General features: G+C 40.0%; 1 protein-coding gene across 5 annotated transcripts in view; it reads left to right on the top strand.

Annotated features, from left to right (window-relative positions):
- Positions 1-27,074, top strand: part of RIPOR2 (RHO family interacting cell polarization regulator 2) — a 207,802-nt gene that overhangs the window by 77,941 nt on the left and 102,787 nt on the right. For 2 of the 5 annotated variants that reach the window (XM_012741342.2, XM_012741345.3), the window contains exon 1: positions 20,872-21,047. The exons of the other annotated variants lie outside the window; for them this stretch is intronic. In XM_012741342.2, the coding sequence (XP_012596796.1) occupies positions 20,987-21,047 (61 nt within the window). In that variant the 5' untranslated portion in view covers positions 20,872-20,986. Of the gene's footprint in view, positions 1-20,871; positions 21,048-27,074 lie in introns of those variants that run through there. 5 annotated transcript variants of the gene reach the window in all.

Here is a 27,074-nt window from a genome sequence, read left to right as displayed (position 1 = left end):
TTTATAAAAAGAACCACAAGAAAACAAAGCAATATTTATTTGATACTGGAGTAGAGTAGTTCTCTGCAAGCATGGCACAGAGAGTGATATTTATTGACACAGGAAGATGTTCTCTATAAATTGAAAGCTGCAGGGATGAGTTGTTAAGAATCCAGCCTCTTGAAGCAGACTGCCTAACCCACCTCTGCCACTTACAAAACCTTGAACAGATTACTTCGCTTTTTTGGGCTCAGTTTCCTCATCTAGAAGGTGGAGATTATCATCATAATTGCAACTACACAGTGTATTATGAGGATTAAATGAGATGTTTGTATATCACAAATGATATAGAATGGTAGATAGCTGGCTAAACATATTTTTATAAAATAGATTTATATAAAAATTGTCAGCTGGTTATATCTCAGACATAAGATTATAAGTATTCTTCCTTTTAAGCAAAGTTTCTAATTTTCTACAATAAGAATATACCACTTAAAAATTTTTAAACTATTTTTAACTCAAAAAAGTTATTTTAAAATCTCATTGAGGAATATTTGAGGTCATGCAAAAATATTCATGACTCATTGTAAATGGAAAAAGATTTATGGAATAACATAAGCAGAATAATTTCAGTTGTGTAAAAAATACTTAATGTACAAATATATACAATCATACATGTAAAAAACAAAGAATTTACAATGTCAGGAGTGATTGTCTCAGTGTTTGAGTTATGTGTGTTTTTTTCTTATTTATTTTATATTTCCTAACGAAGCCAGAAAAAAAATTATAATTTTTATTTTAAAGAAACAGCATGGACCTTGGAGTAAATATAATAGGGGTTTTCATCTGAAACAGAGGAGGAAGAAAAGAAAGTATAGATTTAAAGGTAGAAGAGAAGAAAGTAAGAGAGTCACATCTGGTGGTCTATATGTTCCCTGAAGTTGGAGGTGAGATACAGAGGATGATTTAAGCTTTGAAATAGTTGTGGGAAATGGAAAAGAGCTACTTAGAGATAACCTATTTAACCAAAAAAATGTGAGCAGGGATGAAGGGCCTACTAAAAACTTAATGGTGTGAGCTGTGAGCCTTTTGGCCCCAAGGGCTCAGATGCCCAGGTCTAGGAAATGGAGGCAGATTAATTTAAGGCTGATGAGAGGTTACAAAAGAAATAAACCATACAGAGCGGATGTTCTGGAAGGTTTACACCAAAATATTAACAGTGGTTATTTCTGGCTCTTGGACCATGGTTGGATTTTTTTTTTTTTAAAGAGACCAGGTCTTGCTATGTTGCCCAGGCTGGAGCGCGGTGGCTATTCACAGCCACACTCCTACTACTGATCAGCTTGAGAATTTTTACTTGCTCTGTTTCTGACCTGGCTGGTTCACCCTTCCTTAGACAACCTGGTGGTTTTTTTACTGCTGAGAGGTCACCATAGTGATGCCAAACTTAGCACAGACACCTGATTGGCATAGCTCACTGCAACCTAGAACTCGTGGGCTCAAGTGATCCTCCTGCCTCAGCCTACCGAGTAGCTGGGACTACAGGTGTGTACCACCACACCTGACAGATTTTTAATTTCCTTCTTTAAATGTACTAGCCTTTTTTTTTTTTACTATTGACAGCTATTATTTATTAATTTTTTGGCAAAAAGATGAAATTATTAAAAATGCAAACAGTACAAATATGTAGAAGTAAACTCTCCCCCCAAACTTATCATCCAAAGATAAACACTTCTCACATTTTGGCCAATGTCCTTTTCTCTAAGCACTTATACACATACTTGGTAGACATGTCATTACCTGTTCAACAGATCAGAATATAAATGATCACAACTGTTAATATTTTTTTTACTGTTTGCTCATGTCCACATCTACTACATTAGGAAGAACTCCCTTAAGCTCTCCACAGGCAGCAAATTATCTAAGAATCTCAAAGACTTTCTCATTCTAAAGGGCATACATTTTATTATCAATGCTAGGACTTCTGAGAATGAAAAAACGTTATTAACCCCATTTGTGCTATTTATTTCTGTGCCACAAGAAGTCACTGTTAAAGACTGGGCCTGCAAAGTTCAACAGGTGCGATGAGTCCTCTTGTTGTAGTGAGCAGTCCCGATTCACCCAATTCTTCCCCACACTGCTATGTGTCTTAGCTTGGGCTCCAATGTGAGAGTTCTCTCTTGCCCAGCCAACACTCTGCCAAGGATGACAATTGTTCCAGGGTATTTGCATCTGCAGAAGCTGACTAGTGATAAGAGAAAATATTCCTGAATAGGTAGGGCCACCTGCTGAGTGCAAACCAGCTCACCTCTGTGTATTCCCAGGTGCTTCTGTTGAGTCCAATTTATCAGTCCCTTCTCAAAGTAATTTTAGTTTAGGGCTCTATATTTGTGTGGTTGGCCTGCCATAACAAAGTATCATTGATTGGGTGGCAAAAACAACAGAAATTTATTTTCTCATAGTTCTTGAGACTAGAAGTCTAAGATCAAGGTTCTGGCTGTGTGGGGTGGGGTACTTCTTTCCCATATTAGATTCGTGACTGAGGGCCCGATAACAAAAAACAGATAAACATGAGAAAAGCATGCATATTTATTGAATATAAGTTTTATGTGACATGGGAGCCTTCAGAAATGAAGACCCAAGGGAATAGAGAAACCTGTGTGTTTTTTATCCTTAGGATTGATTGAACAAAGGGATGATCTGATGGTAACAAATGTAGCACGGACTGCTTGCTCAGATTCTTGTCTTTGTCCTTGTGTCTTAAGAAAAAAAGGATGTTCCTTTCCTCCAGGTATTGGGAAGGTATGTCTCAAATAAGGGTCTCATGACTTGCTTCAGGGGGAATGTGAAGACCACCTTCCTGCTTCTGCTGTTTTCTCAAATGCCAAGGTGCCGTATTTTGACATAGCAGAGCCTGAACCGCATCACAGCTGACTGGGTTGCTGGTGAGGGCTCTTTTCCTGGCTTGCAGGCGGCTGCCTTCTCACTATGTCCTCACATGGTCTTGCCTTGGTGCCTACACTTGGGGAGACAGAGGGCTCTCTGGTGGCTCTTCTTTTAAGGACATTAGTCCTATCGGATCAGTGCCCCACCCTTATGACCTCATTTAACCTTGATTACTTCCTTGCTCCAAATACAGGCACCCTGGGGATTAGGGCTTCCGCATGTGAATTTGGGGGATACATACACTCGGTCCATAACAGGGTCTCCCTGTGCTTCTCCACTAGTTCCACACCCAGCACTTCTCTACTGCATTATCACATCAACTCTTCACTACCACTTAGTTTTACACACAGATGTGTCTTTCTTTCTAAATTAAAAAAAAAAAAAGTTCACAAAGCAGACCACACGCAGTATTTATCTCTGTCCAGTGATATGCCGGAGCTGCCACATACCTGCTTAGGAGAGCCAGTTGTTAACGTTTCAGAAATGTTGTGAGCTGTTGGTTAAAACAGCTGTGATTGAAAATTAAATTATATAAATGTGCAATTAAATTATATTTAAACAATGTTAATAAATATTCAAAATCTCTCTTTTCCTAATTAGTACAGTTTATTATTCTCTGTGCACTGGAGGCTATTTACGTCTATTGTATCCGTTTGGTGGAAACACTACAGAATGGTGAGCTACTGTGCATCTCTTCCCAACTCCGTGTTCAATGATGTCATGTTAGTTGCTTGAAATTAACCATGGTGGGGGTATGTGCACTGTGAAAATCAAGACATTGTGTCTTAGTCTGCTTGTGTTGCTGTACAGGAATCCCTGAGGCTGGGTAATTTATAAAGAAAAGAGGTTTATTTGAATCACAGTTCTGCAGGCTGCATGAGAACCATCGAGCTGGGCGTGGTGGCTCATGCCTATAATCCCAGTGACTCAGGAGGCTGAGAAAGGAGGATCACTTGAGGCCAGCAGTTTGAGACCAGCCTGGGCAACATAGCAAGACGCCATGTCTGAAAAAAGAAAAGAAAGAAGCAGCATGGTGCCAGCGTCTACTTATGGTGAGGGCTTTGGGCTGCTTCTGCTTATGGCAAAGGTGTAGGGGAGCCTCGTGTGCAGAAATCACATGGCAAGAGAGGAACAGAAAGGGAGAGAGAGAGAGGATGAGGAGGAGGTGCTAGGCTCTTTTCAACACCCAGTTCTTTTGGGAACTAAGAGTGAGAACTCACTCTCTGAGAATGACACCAAGCCATTCATGAGGGATCCGCCCAAATACCTCCCACCAGATGCCACCTCCCACACGGGGAATCAAATTTCAACATGAGACCAGGGTAAACAAACCATATCCAAACCATAGCACATAACAAATCACCCCCCCCACCTAAGAGCTAGTTATTTATTCTTCACCAGCATACCACCCACAGTCAGTATCCCCGGCAGCCGGCATGGCAGGGTGCCCGGGCTGGCTGGCTGGATGATGGGAGAGGACGATGGAAGAGGAGAGAGCAGTGGAAACTGGGAGAAAGGAATAACAGCTGCCAGAGGATGCTGACTAGGTGGGGCCTTTCCTATTCTGCCCTTGACCTCGCAGCCTGCCCAACCAAGGACCTTAATTGTTCTGTTTCCTTCTTGTGTGGGTTTCTCCTGTTGTGTTCTCACACATTGTGCAAAAGAGTGCAATATAGTGCAGAAAAATGTGGTCAGCCTATTTCTGAATTCTACGTTGCTTCATCACGTTTCAAAAGAGGTGTAAATTTTACATTCCACGGGAGAGAGTAGTGTGGCAACGTCCACTGCAAAATACAGGAAGCCCCACATTTACCATTCACTACATATTTACGATCCAGCGGAAGGTAAGCAGGGGTGGGGTTCTCTTGTGGCAAGGTAGTCTTTACCACAAGTTCCGCTCCCATGTGCCCTCATCCCAGTGAGTTTAAAGAAAAGGGAACTAAATATTATTAACAAAGCTGATTATTCTATGTTAGGGATCAGTGGCAAAAATCCTACCCAGAAAATGCCAGAGGCCATATTTGGACTTCTTTTTCTCACTAAACATTTATAAAGTTCCATACCCTGATATTTCCCTTCTATCAGATTTTAATGTTTCTATTAAGTGTCTTACACAGTTTCCTTTTAGTGCATAAAAACAGGAGAGGAGCTGGGAAAAAGAACTGTAGTGGCAAAAGCCTGAGGCAAAGGAATTGTAAACAAAGTGGTGGAGAAACATTTAGTATTGTTATCAACATGTTGCTTTGGAATTCTTTATTAAGCTGCTTTCAATGGGATCCTTCTCTGAAGCCTTATCTTTGTCCATAAAATTTAAAGACCCCTATTCTGTTTGCTGGCGGAGGACACCATGTACAGGCAGCTATTCAAGGACAAAACTCATGGATTAGCTGATTCGTTCACATGAGAAAATGTCTGCTTGCCCCTCTCTTACTCAGATCTGGGGGCTGTAGCTCTTGGAAGACAGCACAAGTCCTGCCAAACATAAAAACCATAATCAGGCCCTGTGTGGTGATGGTTTTTCCACCTCATATTGGGAGGTGGGACAAAGATTACTGTAGGACAAAGGAGTGTTCCCACCCATCCTAGCACCTGTGACCTGGTGACCACCCACTACTGTCGGAGGGGCCTTCCCACCACTCCCACGGTGATAGGAGCCTCCCAAAGTCTCTGATCGCTGTTGCCCAGAGAATTGCTGGGAATTAGTTAGTCATTCATTTAAGAAACGTTTGTGGAACATTAATTCCCATCAAGCCTCATGCAAAGGTCAAGCCTCATGCTTGACCTTTGTGTTTTAGGATCTCACAGTCTAGCAGGGCAGACTGGCTTAAAAACTGATGAACAAGACCTAAATCCTGTAGCTGCCATCTAATGCCTGCACTGTGTTCTGTGAGACTGACACAGTCTTCATAGCACAGAAGTCAGCACAGAAAAGAAAAGATTTGAGAAATCACCCCAACATAGCCACCCCTACATACCCAATCCCACCCACTTTGCTGGTTAGATACCTGCATTTGGGGGCTTTTTTTTTTTTTTACATGAATGTATTTTCTTTTCATTTAGATTCTTTTCATTTAGTTCTGTCATCCCTGCAAGAACTCCCTTGGCATGGGTTTCCACAGTTTTGACTCACTGGCTCTTCGAAAGTGTTTGCTTGCTCCAAAGACCCCGTCATGTCATGTGCTCTACAGCCTGTTCACCTCCTCCCTCTGTCCTTAATCTCCTCGTTGGTAAAATGAGGACAGACACACTCTTACCTCATAAGGAACACAAGAGAACAAGCATCACATACTCCTAAGTTTCTTAGGAAAAATGTGTCGTTATTGGTATAAATGTTATCATCATAAAGTAAACCATGAGATTCCCAGGAGTGCGCAAGAGCAAATGCAGAGCCCAAATTTTCCTGAGGGTGAGGAAAGAATTGTTGGAGAGGAAGGAGGGAGAAAGAAAAGAGAAAGAATATCGCTTTTAAGACAGGCATGCCAACTTTCTTGCCTCACAGAGTGATCTGGTCCAAACAAGAACTTGACAGGATTATTATCAGATAATATCTACAACCAATAACAGTACGTTACTTTTGCATAAAGTTTTTATTACATACCATCCAGTGAAAGATACACTCCTAGGTGCCCTTTCAGGAACATTTAGTACTCAGCACCCCGGTTCATACTAGCACTGGGACATTTATACTACTCCAGAAATAGCAACAACTGAACCACATGGGTGCCACAGGCAGCTGGTTGCATTTGCAAAGTTCTTGACATTAGGTCATATCTAGGATGTGCAGTGAATACAGAAGCAGAGTAGAACTGCCCCTTCCCCCTCTGCTTTCTCCACTCCGCCCACTCACCGCACTTGTCACCTTCCTTTTTGGTACTTTGATAAAACAGTGGATGAAATGGTCTAAGAAGATAATTGAACTGGCATTCTAATGTCTCTCCAGTGGCTGCCTCTTCCAGGGCATGGGCTGCTGCACCCCAGGCACTTTCCCCTCCTGAATTCTGCTAACCAGCTTTTCCTCTCTGAGGGGCCCCTTCTTCACCTCAGGGTGGTTAGTAAGCCCCCTGCCCCATCACCTCCACAGGTTTCCATGATACTGGGGGATGGGGGTGGGCGGAGTTGATATTCACACTGCTTGGAAAAACACACCAACCAACTGGCCATTTGCTAGTACCCCATTTTCTCCAAGTTTGCTCAGAGCCCCTGGAAAGCTTGCCCAACTTAATATTTCACAAAACCTGACCTGAGGGATGTCTTGAACAGCACTGAGCCCCTTCCCCCTGTAGAGACTGAGAAAACAATTGAATGCCTCCCTTAGACTCTACTACAGAACTTGCAAGGATCTGGGTTTATAACTCTCCGGCCCCTCAGGGTAAGGGGAGAAGTCTCTAAAATCGGTAGTAAAAGCAACTTTAAAGTCTTCAACCTCATGATAGTTTCACGAGGTCTGAGTTTTGGTTTTTGCTTCTTGTACTTGGTTGCTCTCCACTCCCCTCCCACTTTGAGCTACGGTGCTTTCTTCTTGCTGTCTCCTCCCCTGGCCCCAGCGTGTTCTGGGTCGACACCCTTGTTTGTAAGTCTTGGTTCGCTGTGTTCAGCTCTGTGGTCGCAGAGAGGATGGGTGGCGCTTTTCAAACTGTTATCACACTAGATATTGTTCTAAGAAAAGAAAAAAAACCAAAGGTCTTGTTTTGAAGAGGTAGGTAGGAGAGACCGACGTGGATATACAGAGATGAAACAAACCCCAGCTTGTTTTTCACACCTATCAGCTGAAGAGAAATCAGAGGAACAAGGTGAACATGATGGAGAGGAAGAAAGGGGGCCAGTCCTAATGTTTCTCTGTCAGCAACCTGAGCTCACATTTAAAAGGGGAAAAAATTTTAAAAAAAAGTATATATATATATATATATATATATATATATATATAGAGAGAGAGAGAGAGAGAGAGAGAGAGAGAGAGAGAGAGAGAGAGAGATTAAGAGCTATGAATACAAACGCCCATGTGCAGTCATCTGAGAGGAACAAAGAGAGTGGTGAACAAAAGGAATCTGAGCTCATCACCTTAATGCTTGGAGGGTTTCTCCACAGTCAACTATCACCTTTAGAATCAAGGCAACATCTTATATATATATTTTTTTTCCCTCCCTTCCCTTCTCTTCCTTTCTATTCCTTTCCCTTGCCTTGCCTTGCCTTCCCCTCCCCTCCTCCTACTCCTTTCTTTGGTAGCCTTTTCTTTTAGTTGGAATAGAAGAAAAGGGAGCTTCCTTTTCTGCTGAAATTCAAGTCTGCTGTAAAAAATCAGAGAAGAGTTGGGTCATCTTTTTTTTCCACCAGCGAGGTGGTGTGTTTTGGCTGCATTATTTTCAGGGAGGGAAGCAGCTATTTTTTTTTTTAGACAAGAGTCTCACTCTCTTGCCCAGGATAGAGTGCTGTGGCATCAGCCTAGCTCACAGCAATCTCAAACTCCTGGGCTTAAGCGATCTTCCTGCCTCAGCCTCCCGAGTAGCTACAGGCATGCGCCACCATGCCTGGCTTATTTTATATATATATATATATATATTTTAGTTGCCCAATTAATTTTTTTCTATTTTTAGTAGAGACGGGCGGGGGGGGGGGTCGGTCTCGCTCTTGCTCAGGCTGGTTTTGAACTCCTGACCTTGAGCGATCTGCCCTCCTCTGCCTCCCAGAGTGCTAGGATTACAAGCATGGGCCACCGCGCCCAGCCTGGGAAGCAGCTTTTATTGCTCCTGTTTTTTAGTGGTAGAAGCTGAGAAAGTAATTGTCAAGCTAATGATAGGTTGGGAATACTGGGAAGCCAAAATCAGGGAAACACAGGACCTTATTCCCTTCTGGGCAGGATTGTTCCATAATTCTGTACGTAGGACACATTGGCCTTTTCTTTTACTCCTGAGTTTTGTTTTCACTGTTCCAGTCTTTATTGTGATTTACATTTCAAAACAAAACATTTAAAGGAGGAAGGAGCCTTCATGATCAAGCCAGCCTGTACACAAAGAAGGAATAGTGATTTCTTAGTCTATAATTCCCCATTTCCTCCACCCAAATTGACCCAAATGCATGTAAATCTTTCTGCAGGCCTGACGAAGCAGGCTTGGAGCTCATCCAAGGGGAGCCGAAAACCTGGAAATGAGAGTTTAAGTGTGTTCTTAGCCTTATCCACGGCCCACCTCTGCCCTGCAGAATTGACAGGTACTCATAGCAAAATTTCCCAGGAGGGCTGACATTTTAACTCAAGGAGTATCTCTGTATATGGTCCCCTGGAATCTTGAAAAAACAGATGCAATCTGGAAGTATTTTCCTTCCAACAGAAAAATCTGTCCTTCCACCATACTTTCTCTTTCTCTCTTACTTTCATATAGTCTTTAAAAGATCTCCAAATTATTTTTCTGTCCTCTATCTAGTCAAAGGTCATTGAGACACATATATTGAAGAGAAGCTGCACTGGGAAGAGTTTTCAAAAACATTTGGCCAAAATCGGAATATAAAAAGTCCCAAATTCCAAATTTTTGTTTCATTGCTTCCTGAAGGAGAAAAAATTTTGAGGCCAAGAATAAACAGTCAGGAGATGAATGGGTCACAGCCCACAAAGCGAGTATGTGCAAAGGCCTGGCGCTACGAGGCCTGGCGCTACGAGGCCTGCCATGTGCAGTGCCAGACCCCACATGCTCCTAATTTCCTTAGGCTCCGCAGGGACCCCTGATCCCAGGACCATCCTACAGGGCCTGCTCAGGTCCTGACTCTGCCCAATGTGAGATCTGTATTGGTGGTCTTTAACTGTTTCATTTTTAAAACCCCAAGTAAATTTTGAAAACTACGTACCCCTTGCATATCTAAAATTTTTTATCATAAGTTTTAAAAGTTATAAAGGATGTGGCCGGGCGCGGTGGCTCACGCCTGTAATCCTAGCTCTCTGGGAGGCCGAGGCGGGCGGATTGCTCAAGGTCAGGAGTTCGAAACCAGCCTGAGCAAGAGTGAGACCCCGTCTCTACTATAAATAGAAAGAAATTAATTGGCTAACTAATATATATAGAAAAAATTAGCCGGGCATGGTGGCACATGCCTGTAGTCCCAGCTACTTGGGAGGCTGAGGCAGAAGGATCACTCGAGCCCAGGAGTTTGAGGTTGCTGTGAGCTAGGCTGACGCCACGGCACTCACTCTAGCCTAGGCAACAAAGCGAGACACTGTCTCAAAAAAAAAAAAAAAAGTTATAAAGGATGTAATTTATGGAGTGATATATATATATAAATCACCATTATCCATATCAGAAATACATGGACATGCTCTCTGAGATTTGGAAATTTACATTACTCCTTTTCATGTCAAATTCATATTTCCATTCTCATTCTCCCACAGAATGTTATCCTAGTTAAGGCAGCTTCTCAGATAAAGTTTTATTTTAAACTCGACACAAGAGAAAGATTCCTGAGAAAGCCATTGTAAATATTATCTATTGATAGAGACATTTAAGGGGAAAGAAACATGAGTATGTTTCTTTGAACAAACTTTGAGTTTGTTTTTTTGAAACTAGACTTTTTCAAAAAGAATTTCTAGTTTAAGATCATTAGACTCAGTGTAAGACTGAAAGTTAGGTAAGTGGGATAAATCGATATTCCAGAAGGGCTGTAATTTCACTCAAATCTATTAGAAAATTGATATGAACTTTTTAGGTGCTTGATACATTTTATTAGGAATGCTAGATACATCCCAGAAAGCACCACTATACCATCACACCAAAAAGTTCTCCTTCAGCTCAGGTCTGGGACAATATCCCTTCTCATAATGTAATGTATTATTATACATAGAAGTATTTTTGAGTATTCTATCATATTTTTCTAAAAAAAAATGATGTGTATATTCATAAAAATTTTTCTTGTGACTAAATGGTTTTAAGTATTAAAATTTATATCCAGACAATTATAATTACAATTATTTTTGATACACAGTTCATCAAAACAACATAAACATATTATACATTTTAATAAATAATTATCATCTTCCAGCATCAAATCAAAATTTTATTGGGAATTTACCTTTTAATAAGATAGATGGGGTTGATTTTCTTTCAATGAGTTCATATACCATGGATAACTATTACTTTTGCTATAGAGAGACAGGAATTAGTTATATATAGTCTTGTTTTATTTTCATAGGTGTAAGCACAAAGCATAAATTGTTATTTATGGGAAGCCAAGTTCACATAAATAAACAAATGAGAATAAAGGGAAATTTGTTATAGCAGTATCACCCAGTTCTTTGAGTTAAATAGGTATTTTCTAGTATATAATTTTATTTCTTTGTCACTTTTTAATGTCATTTTTAATTTATTTTCTTAGTGATTACTCTGGGGATTACAGTTAACATCTTAATTTATAACAATCTAGTTTGGATTAATACTACCTTAATTTCAACGGTATATAAAAACTTTTGTCCTCTATAACTCTACTTATTCCCCTCTCCTTTGTGCTATTGTTGACATGCAAATTATATCTTCACACATTATATGCCCATCAACACAGATTTGTAATTACTGCTTTATGCAGTTGTCTTTTCAAGAAGATGGGGGAAAAGAGTTGCAAACAGTATACATTTATACTGTCTTTTATGTACAGTTCCTTCTTCCAGTGTTCTTTACTTTTTCTTATGGCTTTGAGTTACTGTCTAGTATCCTTTCATTTCAGCCTAAAGGACTTCGTTTAAGATTTCTTACAAGACAGATCTACTGGTAATGAATTTCCCTTGCTTTTGTATATCTGGAAATGTATTTATTTCTCCTTCATTTTTGACAGATAGTTTTGCTTGCTGGACATAGAATTCTTGGTTGACAGGTCTTTTTTTTTTTTTCAGGACTTTAAATATGTTCTCTATTGCCTTCTGCCTTCTGTGTTTTTTCTTTTCTTTTTAAAAATTGATATATCATAGTTACATATATTTTTAGAGTACATGTAATATTTTAATACATGTATACAATGTATAATGATCCAATAAGGGTAATTGGGGTATCCATCACCTCAAACATTTATCTTTTCTTTGTTTGGGGAACATTACAATTCTTCTAGCCATTTTGAAATATACAATAAATTATTTTTTAAATATAATTTTCTTACTGTACTATCAAATATTAGAACATAATCCTTCTAAATAAATGTATTTTTGTACCCCTTAACCAACTTCTCTTCATCCCTCTGCCCTCTATAGTTTGTAATAAAAATCACTAGATAATCTTATTGAGGATCCCTTGTATGTGGTGGGTCACTTCTATATTGATACTTTAAGATTCCATTTTTGTTTTTTATTTTCACCAATTTGATTATGATGTGTCTAGGTATGTATTTCTTTGAGTTTACCCTACTTGGAGTTTATTGAGCTTCTTAGATGTATAGATTAATTTTTCTTTTTATCAAATCTGGGACATTTTCCACCATTATTTCTTTAGTTATTTTTCTGCCCCTTTTTCTCTTTACTATTCATCTGAGACTCCTAATATAATTATATATATTGGTATGTTTAATGGTATCCCACAGTTCTCAGAGACTATGTTCATTTTTCTTAATTCTTTTTTCTTTCTGTTCCTCGGGTAGAATAATCTAAATTGATCTTTCTTAAGTTTGCTGATTCTTTCTTCTGCCAACTCAAATCTGTTGTTGAGCCTTTCTAGTGAATTTTTCATTTCGGTTATTATAATTTTCATCTCCAGAATTTGTATTTGGTTCTTCTTTTTTTTTTTTTTTATAATTTATTTTTGTTGATATCCCTTATTATTGAGACATTGTTTTCATACTTTGCTTTAGTTCTTTAAATATGATTTTCTTGAGTTCTTTGAACATATTTTAAATAGATGATTTGAAGTTTTTTTCTAGTAAGTCCAAACATCTGGGCTTCATCAGGGAGTTCCTACTTCCTACTGATGAGGTGTTTTCTTGTTGTTGCTGCTGTTGTTTTCTGCGTACAGGCCATACTTTCTTCTTTGCATGTTTCACATTTTTTTGTTGAAAACTAGACACTTTAAATAATATAATATGGCATCTCTGGAAATCAGATTCTCTCTACTCCCAAAGGTTTATTGCTGCTCTTGTTGTTCTTGTTGTTTGTTCAGTGAATTTTGTGAAATAGTTCTGAAAAGTCTATACTCTCTGTCATGTGTGGGCACTGAAATCTCTGTTAAGTTAGCTTAGTGGTCAGCTAATGATTAGACAGAAATTTCTTCAGATACTTTTAATCAGTAAATCTTCCAGTCTTTGCCAAATGGCTCTGTATGCATGTTGAGACACACTCTAACACTCAGCTAAGCAGCTTATATCTCTGCCTTAGTAACCTTTACTTTCTGCTTCTGCAGAGCCTCAAGGTTAGCCAGTGGTCAGACTTTAAGGCCTTCCCAGGTCTTTTCTGAGCATGTGCACAGCTCTGGTGCGCACGCAGATCTACACATCTTTGGCCTTCTAGATTCCCAGGAATATATTGGAGCTTTTTAAAGCCCCTTTTTGGCACCCTTTCCCCAGCTCTTCCTTTTAAGCTTTTCAGTTAGCCTATTGCTTGCCCTCAACTATTATTTTACTGCCTCAGGTAGCTGCAATGTTCACAAATCACCTCTGATTGTTTTCAGCAAACACCCCCAGGTAAAGACAGTTCACACTGGGTAGCTCTAAGTCAGATTAAATAAAGGCAGCCTTACAAGTGAAGTCTTCCAGGGAACCACCAGACAGGTCAAATAATGACAATTTTCTGGGAATGGAGCTTTGAAGAAGCTCCAACCTCATTCTCCAACCAGTCCAGTGGCTGCCAGGCTGCTGGTTTTCACCAGGATTGCAAGATGTTGGTTTTTGAGGCTACCACAGAGCTATAGGGAGATGTGGGGAAGTAAGTTAAAATGCTACAAAACTCACCATTCTATTGAGATTTAGCCATTTTTCTTGAATAAATGCTTCCTGGATGGCTACAAACCTTTGGTTAATTTCCAGAGTTCTGAAAAAGTTGATACTGACCATTTATTCCAGTGTTTCTTATTATTTTTATGGAAGAGAGGCTTTTTAAAGGTTCTTATATCACATTTCTCTGATATCCAACCTGATTCTTTGAACTTTTTCTCAATCACATGCCAAAAATTGCATAATGAATTATTACCAAAAAATAAGCTTAGTGATCTATTGGTAACAACTCAGTGAGATCTTCCTTCAATTCTTTGAATACAAATAATTAAAAAGCTTGTGATTTGCTAAAGGATCAAGTACCAGTCATTTAATGTCATTTGCTTTTCAATAACAATATGTCATATTGTCCCCTGTTTTGGCATCCAGTGGTTTATAAACCACAGAGCAATCTCACATCATAAGATTTAGGATGGGTGAGGTATATGCCTTTCTATAAAAATTGAAAAGTTATCCCTTCTCGTCTGGTCTTCTTTCTGTGGACAGAGATGTTCTTTTGGGTCTAGGGTCACAGGCTGGGAGGAAGAATTATAATTCTCCCTAAACTCTCCCCAGATCTCTCACAGACATAGAACTGTGTTCTTTCTGCCTTCCCAAAGTTTATTTCCCTATGTATCTTCTCTCCAACCCTTCTGTCACTTTCTGTGGCTCCCATACCAAGAAAGTAATCCTGAGGTTAAAAGGGGGAATGAGAAGAAGACTACACAATAATCCCTGGGAACTATTCTAAAGCTGATGGTACTGCTTCAGGGAACAATTCCCATCTCAGTTAATGTCACCAAACCGTAAGAGGTAAATTTAGTTATCAGTGACAGTCATAGGATTTCTTTATTGCATAGGCTTTGGGATTACATTGTGGTTGGAATAGAGGATACAGGACTGGAACTAGGTCTTGAAATTGTGTTTATATAGCTAGCACAATGTGTTGATATAGATTATATTTTGATTTGGGGCAATATAGGGATAAAGGGCTGAGCCATCCCTTAACGCAGCCCCTGATTATTATTCTATTTTATAGATTTAGAGTCAGATTCAATAACTTTAGTCAAAAATCTGGATAATAGCAAAGCCAGGAGTGAAATTCAGCCTGTCAAATCTCAGAACCAGTGCCTTTTTATGCCATTAAAAAGTTCCGAGCTGCAAACTAACCCTTCCCAGCAATCATACCCTTAGCCCCTGGTTATGATCTTGCCAACCAGACCCAAGATGAGTCTTGCCACAGGGACTGTTTTCTTGCTTGGCTCTTCTCCCTCTTTCCTAAGTGGAAGGAATGGATGTATTCAGATGCATTCACCCTCACTGCCTTTTGTCCCATTGAAGAAAACCATCTAGAGCTTTGGTCAGCTTGTCCTACGGGGTTCCCCAGAACCTGAGTGTGGCTCCTGCAGCCTAACAATGGCCCTAAAGCTTGGGGAGGTGAGCAGGAAGACTTCCAAAGGCTCTGGGAGGGTTGTCATCTTGTGGGATTAATACCTTCTCTTTGTAACATGAAAGCAGAAACACTTCAAAATCATGTTCCTTTAGTCCCAGCTTTTTGGACATGGTATTTTGCAGTTAGACACATTTTGTGTGCATCTTTGCTGGTGGTAAAGTTACCCAAAGATAAGATTATTTCTGGCTCTGTGGTTCTTTCACCTTCTTTTTCTTTCTTGATTCCAACCACTTCTCACAGTTTCAATTCCTCTCTCCTACTTTGTTCTCCTTTCTGTTTCTGGGCATTTTACCTCTAAATATTTCATATTCTTTCTCCTGTTCTGAAGTTCATGTATCTTGAAATTAAGTATTTAAAAACACTTTCTGAAGGATGTGGGAAGTTCTCCAGAAGTACAGAGAGAAGACTGTGAAGCTCTTCTGTTGGAATGAAAGCCCACCATATTGGATGATGATGTTTTCCCACCAGCATGGTTTCTCCCTTTAAGCACTTCACAGATGGGTTTGTTTTTTTTTTTAAAAAAAGAAAAAGCGCAACATGCGGAAATGTTTAAAATTAATATGAAATAAACCAATGATCATTATAACCTCAATTCTCATACCACAAAATAATATTACTATGTTGACTTTCGTATGTTCAACACAACACACGCACAGTCACTTAAAAATTTATTTAAATGTTTTCCAATGTATCTAAAATATAATAGGTACTCATTATTATTTTTCAAATGAATGTACATGGGAATGGGTGAGTAAATTGCCCCAAAGCAAGGCCAAGGCCTCGTATATCTTTGTTATTCACAAACATAGTATGGCACAAAGTGGGCACCAACTGTTTAGAATATAAAAGCTTTGCCATGTTCCTGTGTGTATGTCCTTGATGAAGTTCTATTGTTAAACTTAACACAGGTTGTCACAAATCAGCCTTTGATCAAAATAGTTGTCTCATACTGATTCATCCTTACTTCTGTTCTCTTTCCCAAATCCCATTATTGGAGCTGTTTGCCTCAATCACTAAAAAGCAAGGTCGTTTGGTTGTTGTTCCTGACTCACTCCTCACTTCTTAGTCAAAACTATTTTCTGTAACCTTCATCCCCCTTAACTAAGCACTGAGTTTTAGTCTTTCCTTTCTAGTATAGGTTTGAAGGGAATCAGATTACAGCCCCAAAATATGCTACGTTCGCATAAGTACTATTTTGAGCTATTTTTGAGGAAGAACTCTCTGCCCTTCCTCTTTCTGCTTAAAAGCAAGGTATAAATTTCCCTTTGTAAAGATGACATTAATTTCCATTTGTAAATGTGTTCCATTCTCCCATCTTTGGTAGTTAAGAGTCATTCTCCTCTTCCTGGTATGGGAGATTAATCTGCATAACAATCCTTATCTACCATACATTTCTAATCACCTTTCCACAATTTACCACCCCTAGGAGCCCATTCCTCCACCCCTTTTCCTTTGTCTAGTCACTTCTTCAGAATTCATCACCTTTGTTAAAATGGCATAGAAGCCCCCAAGTCTAAAAACTTATTAGGGGCTTTCACTTCTTTTCTGTGAAGCTCCTGTGCAAGTAAAAATATTAATAAAATTTGTATGACTTTTTTTCCTGTTAATCTGTCTTTTGTCAGTTTAATTTGCAGGTGCCTATTACAGAACTTAAGAGAAGGGGAAATTTTTATTCTCTCCCCTACAGTTTCTAGGAGTAATTCCTAAGTAAGAATTTTTGCTCTCTCATAGTCAATTCACACCAAAGCTTTATGCCATTCATTTAGTCGTGATTCACTCATTAAAAAATGCACATTGCTCAATGACTTTCTGCCTGGCACTATGCTGAGGGGCTAGAGATACAACATTTGAGAAGAAATGGCCCCTGCCCTTGAGAAGTGAAGGGAAGGAGTGGAAAGAGATATATAAATAAATAAGTGGCCCAAGGGAGTGGGAAGTATTTCTACTTGGGGATAAAAGAAAGGCTTCGTGGAGGAGAAAGCCCTTACTTAGATCGAGCTCAAAAGATTAGTGGTAGGACCAGATGGGAGAAGGGTGCCTTCCAGGCATAGGGAGCCATGCTTGGAGTACTTGCAGCTGGGGAGCTACAAATAGCTTGGCATTCCTTTATCCTGAGGCCTGGATCATCTCTTCCACTGTTTACCAGACACATGACCTTGGTGGGGTCATTTCACCTGTTGGTCCTTAAGTAAAATGGAGATAATTATTAAATATCCTGTATCATACGATTGGTGTAACAATTAGGTAAATCAAGGCATTTAGAACTGTTGCTGGCACTATAAAGTATTAGCTATAATTTACATATTTATTTTCATTTTATCTATTTTGGACATTTATGTAAATATAATCATACTATTTATAATTTTCTGAGACCTTTTGAAAATCAATATTTTGTTTTTGAAATGCATCCATGTTGAGGCATATATTTATAGTTTATTAATTTCCTTTCCTAGTTAACACATCATGCATGCATGCCTTATCCCTCTAAGGTGATTATGAACTTTGGAGAGCAAGCACCATATTTTCTATATTCCCTACTCTAAAGGAGTTTTTGGTGGCATTTGTGATTTGTTCTTTGACATTCTTAACTGTGTTTTGATGGTATCTAAATTGGAGAAGAGGAGACTGAGAGGAACTTCCTAAGGGTTATTGAGATTCTGTAGAGAGCATGATGACTGCTCATTCTCTATCCTCACCAAGGCTTTGAGCAGAGAAATGAACTAAACTGCCCTGTGAGGGATTTAGTTGGACAATTATAACTGGGTATTTACTTTGCACCACACACTATGTCAGTTTCTTTATATAAATTATCCTATTTAATCCTCAAACAAGCCAGATGAGGAAGTGTATTAGTTTGCTAAAGCTGCCATAACAACATACCACAAACTGGGTGGCTTAAACAACAAACATTTATTGCATCACAGTTCTGGAGGCCGGAAGTCCAAGATCAAGGTGTTGGCAGGACTGGTTCCTTCTGAGGGATGTGAGCGAGAAACTGTCCCAGGCCTCTCCCCCAGCTCCATGGTTTACTGGCAACCTTTGATGTCCTTTGGCTTGTAGATCTCTCCCTTCATCTTCATATGGTGTTCTTCATGTGTGTGTCTTTGTCTAAATCTCCCCTTTTTATTAGGAAACCAGTCATATTAGATTAAGAACTCACCCTACTCCACTGTGGTATAAGCTCTTCTTAACTATTTATATCTTCAATGATCCTATTTCCAAATAAGGTACTAGGGGTTAGGACTTTGATATATGAATTTTGATGGGGGACACAATTCCACCCATTTAAAGATTAGAAAATAGGCCTAGAGAGGTTATGTTAACTTATTGAAGTAGAATAGCTGGGCCCCAGGTTCCATGGTAACTGATGCTTCCAACGTGGGGAGGAGGGATGCCACAGTGGCCCAAATTGTCCATGTTTGTTCCCAAAAGCTGTCTAGACAAGAGGTAATGAAGTGAGCTCCCAGCTGGTCAGATCTGCCACTCATTAGCTATATGGTCTTAGGAAAGTTATTCAAGCTCTCAGAGCCCCCATTGCTTCATCTGTAAAATGGGATGATAGGATGAAGGAAGTTGTGAAGATTAAAGGACACAGGACAATGGTTGAGAAATGTAGTGGTGATCAAAATTGACACCCATCCTCTCATCCCAACTGCACAAAATGGGCCTGTAGTTCACATATACCTTCCCTATATTTAGGCCCATTTTAAATAATTTGATTTATCTAATTAAGTGCAACCCTTGACCAGAAAAACATTCTGGTGGAGATCAGGGTAAGGGGTGATAGAAGGGTCAGAAAGGAGGCATGCAAAGGAGAGCAAGAGAAATGGGCAGCTCCAGCTAACTGCCACTCAGCTGGGGGGTGCTATTGGCATTTGGGGCTGGACAGTTCTTTCTTTGAGCCACTCTCACATACATTGCAGAAAGTCTGCCACCCCTGGGCACCAAGACAATAACCCCCAGTCATTGTGCAACCCAAAATACCCCATACCTTTCCAGGCTCTCCCTTAAAGATGGTTCTAGCCCTGGCTGAGAGTGATTAGAGATCCCAGCAGGACCCAGGCTTTACACTGTCTTTGGAATCCCCATAACTACCAGTGCAGGGATGAACCTACTGCTGGTGCTCAGTTGGCCCTTAGTGACTGATTCTTGAATTCCTCTAGGATGATCCTTTCTCATTGCTGGACTTCTCCAGCCCCATTATCCATACTCTCCTCTGGGAGAAACTGGTGTAATTTCAGGGGTTCAGTTACAGAAGGAGGTGACAGTTTCTCAGCTTATAGGGTAGCACTGGAAGTCTCTTCAAAACCAAGCAGTAGGCCGGGCATGGTGGCTCATGCCTGTAATCCTAGCACTCTGGAAAGTTGAGGCAGGAGGATTGTTCACAGTCAGGAGTTCAAGACCAGCCTGAGCAAGTGTGAGACCCCGTCTCTACTAAATATAGAAAGAAAATTAGCTGGACAACTAAAAATATATAGAAAAAATTAGCTGGGAATGGTGGTGCATACTTGTAGTCCCAGCTACTCCGGAGGCTGAGGCAGCAGGATCACTTGAGCCCAGGAGTTTGAGGTTGCTGTGAGCTAGCCTGACACCCTGGCACTCTAGCCCAGGCAACAGAGCAAGACTCTGACTCAAAACAAAACAAAACAAAACCAAGCAGTAAATAAGGTGGCAAAAATAAATGCCTTAAGTCAACAGCTTTTCCCCACCATCTCCATTTGAATTTTCTAAGCTTCTGACTGCCTGAGAGATAAACACAAAAGAAACATCTGGGAAACCCCCAAATGAAGTGCCAGTCCCACTGAGAGAGATTCGTGTTTGCACAGCCATCCAGAATTTAGCACACTTTGGGCATCTCAATATGGTGATGCCAGCCACTGCTACTCACGTGGAAGCCCAATGGTTACTCCTGTTGGGAGGAGTGGCTTTTCGAATTTCATTTCCTTCTTTCTCCCTTAATGATAAAGTCTGAAGTATCGGGCTCAGTAAATATTGTGAAATGGAAGTCGTTTGGCCCAAACCAGTTATCTATTCATTGACTATAGATTTAATTGAGGCACTGAAATCCTAGAGCTATGTTACATTTGGTTTAAATGTTGTAAAGTTTCCAATCCTCAAATACAAGAGGTTTGCAAAAAAACAAAAATGCAACTATTACTGAGTGAAATGAAAACTCTGTCTTCCAAATGCTTGCTTTGGTTTAACAGAGAGGCTTGCTTTACTTTCAGATAAATTGTCATTGAAGCAAAACCAAGATATGAGAAATGTGAACTCCCTCTCTTTCAACACTACCCATTGTGTTCAAATTCATAAGCAAGAGCATTAAAGCCCACCTTCCTCCCTGAGAAAATATGAAAGTTGTCGCTTTGAAATAGAATTCATTGCACTCCGACTTTGAGTGATATCTGTATTCAGATCCAACCGGATCCACAGCCCCCTTCCAAAGAGTTTTTTTCTTCTCAGGGGTGAGAATTACCCCACCTGGGATTCACTCTTCAAAAGGCTCCAGAAGCCTATTCATATGAATGAAACTGCTCTCTTCAGGGCAGATGCGGAAGCTGCCCTCCCCAGGGCTTGGGCAACCCCAGGAAAGGAAATCACCTCGGTCACTCAGTCGGTTGCTAGCTCGGTAGTGTGGCTGCTGGCACTGCTGGGGCTGCACCTGCCGTCTGCGCTTCTGTCCTCCTCAAAATGCAGTTTCTTGATGCTGAGGAGCTCCCGCTCGATGAAGAGGATGACATTTTTGGTGAAGGTAAACTCATCTTTTTGGCAAGAGCCATTCTGATCTGCTTTGCTTTGTTTTGAGACTACTGGATACTTATGCCTGGCCTGGGCAAAAACTTGAGTGTTTTGAAATGAGGAAAGTGAAACATCCTGAATGAGATAGTGGCTGTTGGTATCAATTTGGGCACCAAAGGAAGGGAAGGGGTGGGAAGGGGAGTTGCATGGTTCCTCCAAATACTTTTTTTTTTTAAGTCCTGACTAGATGAAGGCTTAGTTTAGGTTAGAAAATAATAGGAGGTCTTTCTCCTTGTCCCTATTCTGTGCTATCTCCTGTCTTAACACCATAGGGAAGCCCGTCATAGTGCTTTGTATACAGCAGGGCTGCTAGGATTGGAGTGGGACCAAATGGACCAGGAAGGGTTCTCTGCGGGACCATATTGCTTTAATCTGCACTTCCCATCTCTCCTTCTCCCTCCCTCTCTCTTGGTTTGACTCTCTCTTACTGTTCATCACACTTATTTGACACCCCAACTCTCCATTCCCCTTTCCCTTTCTTTTTCTCCCAGGTGAGGATGCTGCAGCCCTGACACCCCTTAGTTTTCTACTCTCACTTCACTGCCCTTCCCTGAGTTGACCTGTGCAGTGGGATTTGACTGTCCAGGTTGCAATTTGAAATGACTCATCTAGTAATTGACGGATGTCTTGTTCATAAGCTGCCTATGAGACTGGGCCATAGGCAGGAGCTTTTATAGCACGTGGAACTGCCCAAACAAATGGGAATCTGGACTCAGGTACCTCAGGAATTTGGTTATCTTCCATAGGAAACTATGTCTACTAATTTTTAACAACAACAAAAAACTCTATCCAGTAATTTTTTAAAGGATCAATAGTAAGGAGTGTGTGTGTGAGATTACCCAGGTAATTTAATATGTTGAAAAAAAATTAAGGAGTATCACATAATAAGAATCTCTCATAATCGACTCATCTAGGATGTAACCACTGTTAATGTTTTCATGTCTGTGTTTCCATTATTTTGTGCTACCCACAGAAATATTTAAAATCATAGCTTGGGTTTTTATCACAACTTTAATCAGTTTGAAAAATATTTGAGCTCCATTGCTGTTTACCGAATTATCAAGCTGTTGCTGTGCTTTGATGACAGGCATTTAGAGCCACCATTACTTTGAAGTTTGATCTTGGGCCTCATTCTTCAATTTTCTTTTCTACTTGAAGATGTTTTCTCTGGTTATACCTACTTAGATACTAACTCCCTTTAGGGTTTCAAAAATGTTCACAACTATGAAGATAAGCCTAGACTAGACAATTTGGTAATTATTCGTCCACCCCTCTCTCCAGGAATGACATTCCTACATGCCCAGCCCACATTTCTTTGCCCAAAGGTGTTTTCCTCTTTGACATCCAGCTATGGTGCCAAGAGCGCCACCTACAGACTGACACACTGCACCCCGGAAAGCGTGTGGCCACACCCTGAAGAGAAGAGTTAAGACAAAGCAGGGCTGGAAGAAGCTGCAGGGTCTCTCTCCTGAGCTTTCATGATAATCAACACGATTATTTTAACCTCAATAACCATGGGGTAGAGTCGAGTTGGGAGTCAGATAAGATTCAGATTCAAATTCCGCTTCCGCCTCATACTACCTGTTCCACATAACTTTGGTCTCCTCAGTGGTGAAATGGACAGTAACACCTATCGGGTTGTACAGCTTATCTTCACTGTGGATTCATCATATTTATGTCACGCTTCAATGTCATGCGCTTAATCCTTTCCAAATTGATCGTCTCACTTAATTTAATGCCCAAAGATTAAAGAGAAAAAATCCTTGCAAGGCCAACACATCCAGTGTGTTTTTGTTCAGTTTTCAGAGTCATGGCTTATGTTTGACAATTTATGTGAAAGCTTATCCAGCCAATGCCTCATTTTAAGCAAGCTCTGTATAGGGTAAAAGTCAAGAGCTTCACTTTGTGACCTTAAGCAGGTTACTTAATCTCTCTAAGCCTCGGTTTTCTCACCTATAAAATGGAGTATGAACCTCATAGGACTGCGTGCAGATTAAATGCTATTACAGGGAGATGGTTTAGAATAGTGCCTAAAACATGGTCAGTGCTCAATAAATACTAATTCCTACTGTGTTTTTACAAAAATGGATTTATGGGATAGTGACTTTTTTCACATGTCTGTTTAACCTAGTGGATTGCTTATAGAACTTCAGTTTTTCAGAGGTTTTATGTGATGGAAACAGCATGGGACAAGTTAGGAGCCTGGCTGGTGGCCTTGCCTCTGCTGTTATGTAGCTTGAGGATCCTGAGCAAGGCATTTAACCTCTTTGAGCCTCATTCTTCATCTGAAAAAGATAGTTGATTACACATTCTTATTCTTAAAAACCCCAGCATTCTACTAGTCTTTTCTGCATAGTGACACATATCTACCTAGAAAAATCTATGCTTGTTCTAGGTTTCATCTATGCTTTCAGCCCGCTTATGCCTAAGAAACAGAAAGCTTTTGGTACAATGAATTTTCTCCAACATAAAGAGAGGAAAATGCCCAAAAGCTTATTATGAAGGCAACTATATTTCCTTGCAATGGACACATTTTTAAAGGTCCCTTTTCCCCCTGGAGCAATGCATATTTAGAATGCAGGTTCATTGGGTTAAAAGTGTTTATAAAATCCATTTAGATATATGGGCCACATAAAGATCTGGGAAGAAAACAAAATGAATCATAGTCTTAATGTATTTTTTTAACTGTCTTTCTGAGATCCTGTTTGCTTCAGCTTATTGTTTTCTGTGGTTAAGGAAAATAGAACTAAGAAGCATTGTGCATAACTTTGTTCTTGTTCTAGAGTAGGGTTGCATATGGTTAGAGAGAGAGAGAAACAGCCATCCACCCACACACCACAAACCCCAATATTTATTCTCTCTCTCTCTCTCTCTCTCTCTCTCTCTCTCTCTCTCTCTCTCACACACACACACACACACACATACACACCCAAAGTTTGCTTTGCAGACAACATCAACAACATCATCATGTCATTTAGAAAATGGTTACCATCAAGTAGACTTAATCTTTCCTGGGGAAATGATTTATTTGATTATCAAAGTATTGAAAAACCAGTAGTTAGAATTAGAAACTCTTTTCCCATTGTTGTTTCCAACTGATCAAATTCGAGAGCTTTCAACTGTTTTGTCACTGTGCAATCCTGACAGCCAGTCTGGTGAATGTTAGTGGGAATAACTGGATGGGTAATAATGGTAATGGTAATCATAACAATAATGATGATGGTGGTGATGATCATTGAAAAAAGAAACAAAGAAGGACCACTCACAGTGTAGGTCCTTAACATATTTTCAAGAAAAACAGAATTCATGTGTGGAAAGAAACGGTTCACCAGGTGGTGGTCAGTCAATATTTTGACTGACCAAAATTATTCCTTGGCACATGTTAAAACTACAGTCGCTTCTTTCCTTAGAACACAAGCCCTCAATGCTTCCATTTTCAGCTCTGCTCAGTAATCTGTTGTCAAGCACAATGATTAGAATAATAAAACACCATGAGTTCACAGTGTGTGTGCAAAGTATTTCTCAGGCTTTTATATTCCCCGGACACTTACATGCCTTTTAAGATCTCGCTTAAAGACCATAAGAAACTGTAAAGCTTTTGCCAGATCTTTGAATGGCCCCCAGAGCTGGCACAGTGCGGCTCAGCATGAGCATACTTCTATCCTAAATGACTATGTCTAGGAAAGTTGTTTCCACCTTCCCAAAGGAGAGGAACTCTCTCAGATGAAGATGAACTGGCAAAAGGAAGTCCACTCAACCATTAGCTGCCTGTTGCTCTTCAAGAGACCAACAGCTGGTTGGAAAATACGCCACTCACTTTTGAACCAAACTTCTCACCTTTCCCCAGACCAAATAAGTTAGCACTTTTTCCCTTTCAAAGGGAACTTCAGCTCAGAGAAAGCAAAAAGATTGCAATACATTTATTTAAAAACATGTAATTAGGATAGATGCCTGCTTTTTGTCTTTCAGTGTAGACTGTTTACAAAAGCAAGGTAGTGTTTTATTTCAAAAATAAGTAAATAATTATATAATCTGGTATATTTTGATACTGTTTCCCGAATTATATTTGCCCCTTCCAAAATTAAAAAAAGAAGAGAGAAAAGAAGGAAAAGAGATCAAATTAAGATTATGAACAAACCCAATACATACTGGAAGTTCAGACTGATAAAGTCAGACCCTCCATGGAAAGAGTAAGAGAAATAGAACATAAAAGTGTATGAGCCCTGGCTAGAAAGAGTTGGAGCTTTTGTTTGATTGGTTATGCCACATTTTATATCACATAAATAAATGCAAGCAGTGTTATTTAACTATGTTGAATCTTTCTCAAAAAAATATCCAGAGTTCTCAAGTGAAACCAAGTAATGGTATTGGAAAAGGGGCAGGAAGAGGCTGGCCTGGTTTCCCAGGTTGAAAAGAATTGGTCACTCTTTGCTTTCACGATTTGCCAAGATTTCTTGGATCAATTTCTACCCCTGGGTTCCTGGATAAATGCTTTGGTTGGAAGTGATTTTCCCTCCTGTATTTGTCACAGGGTCTGGAGCAGACACAGACCTCCCCACAGTAATTCATGCCTGTGTGACCTCTGCCTTGGATTACTGCAAAACATTCTCTTCCCATAGATGTCTAGGAAGCTTTCTTTGGCTGGTGCCAAAGAGATGGTGTCATTTCAGGGGCATAAACTAAAATAGCACATTGCACTAAAGCTATGCAGGCTGTCTCACCAACCCACCCCTCTGATTTACGGCCTCTAGTGACCTCAGAGTAACCTACTTAGATCAAGCCAATGCCAAAAGGGGCCCAATATCACAAGTAAAACATTTTAAATGTTTATTTTAGTATCACTATGAGCAGCCAGTAAAGTCTTAACTTTTTAGGAATAGTGTAAGACATACTACAGTGTGTCTTCTATAAGGCTTAAGTTGAAAACTGAAAGTTTTAAATGTATACCCATTGTATGTGTAGCAGTTTTTTTTAAAAAAAGAGATACATAATGTTTATTACCAAAACACTGAAATATATTGGGAATTTTGCCCTCCTACCCTCCCTTGATAAAAGCCACTTTACTTACTCAAGCCAATATATTTATTAAAGAGATGTGATTTATCCATTTAACTAAGCCTCATGTATTTTACTGTGCTAAGCAAATGTCAGCTTCTTCAATTTCTCATTTATTTTTGGATAGCTAAATTTTGTTTATCGATTGTTTGCCAAAAGCTGTGATGTTTAACTAAGATGTTTAAAATTAAGTTGATTTCAGAAGAGGTTTGTAAAATGGAAAAGGTACTAGTTGAGCCAAATTCAAGTGATTGTTTCAAGTCTTAGAAGAAGGACAAAGAAAAGTTGGAGAGAAAGATGAAGAACTAGTGAATGGTCCTAGCATTCACTGGGAGAGAAGAAAATGAAACCAGAAATGCAGGTGCTAGTGGGATGCTAAACACTCTTGTACTGCCTTGACTTTCAGTATATCCCAGGCCGTAGCAGGAGCCGGTTTCTGGGGAGCTTGGAATGTGGATATGCTTGGCTCACTATGGTGGAGTCTTAGTCCATTTTACGTTGCAGAAAGGAATACCTGCAGGTGAATAATTGATAAAGTAAAGAGATTTACTTGGCTTACAGCTCTGCAGACCATACAAGAAGCATGGTGCAGGTATCTGCTTCTGGTGAAGGCTTCAGGGAGTCTCCAATTGTTATGGAAGGCGAAGGGAGAGCAGGCATGTCACATGGCAAGACAGGGAGCAAGAGAGAGTCCACGTTCTTTTAAACAACCAGCTTTCGTGTGAACCAGTAAAGCGAGAACTCACTCCTTACCTCAGGAAGGGCACCAAACCCGATGTAAGGGACCCGCCCCCATGACCCAAACCCTTCCCACTAGGCGCTAGCTCCAACGTTGGGGTCAGACTTTAACATGAGATTTGGAGGGGACAAATACCCAAACCGTTTCAGAGGGTGATGATTCCATAGCATCTGCACACCCCGGAAT

Source organism: Microcebus murinus, chromosome 15 (genome assembly GCF_040939455.1).
Source record: "Microcebus murinus isolate Inina chromosome 15, M.murinus_Inina_mat1.0, whole genome shotgun sequence".
Classification (NCBI taxonomy): Eukaryota; Metazoa; Chordata; class Mammalia; order Primates; family Cheirogaleidae; genus Microcebus; species Microcebus murinus.
This window is presented reverse-complemented; position numbering and strand designations above follow the sequence as displayed.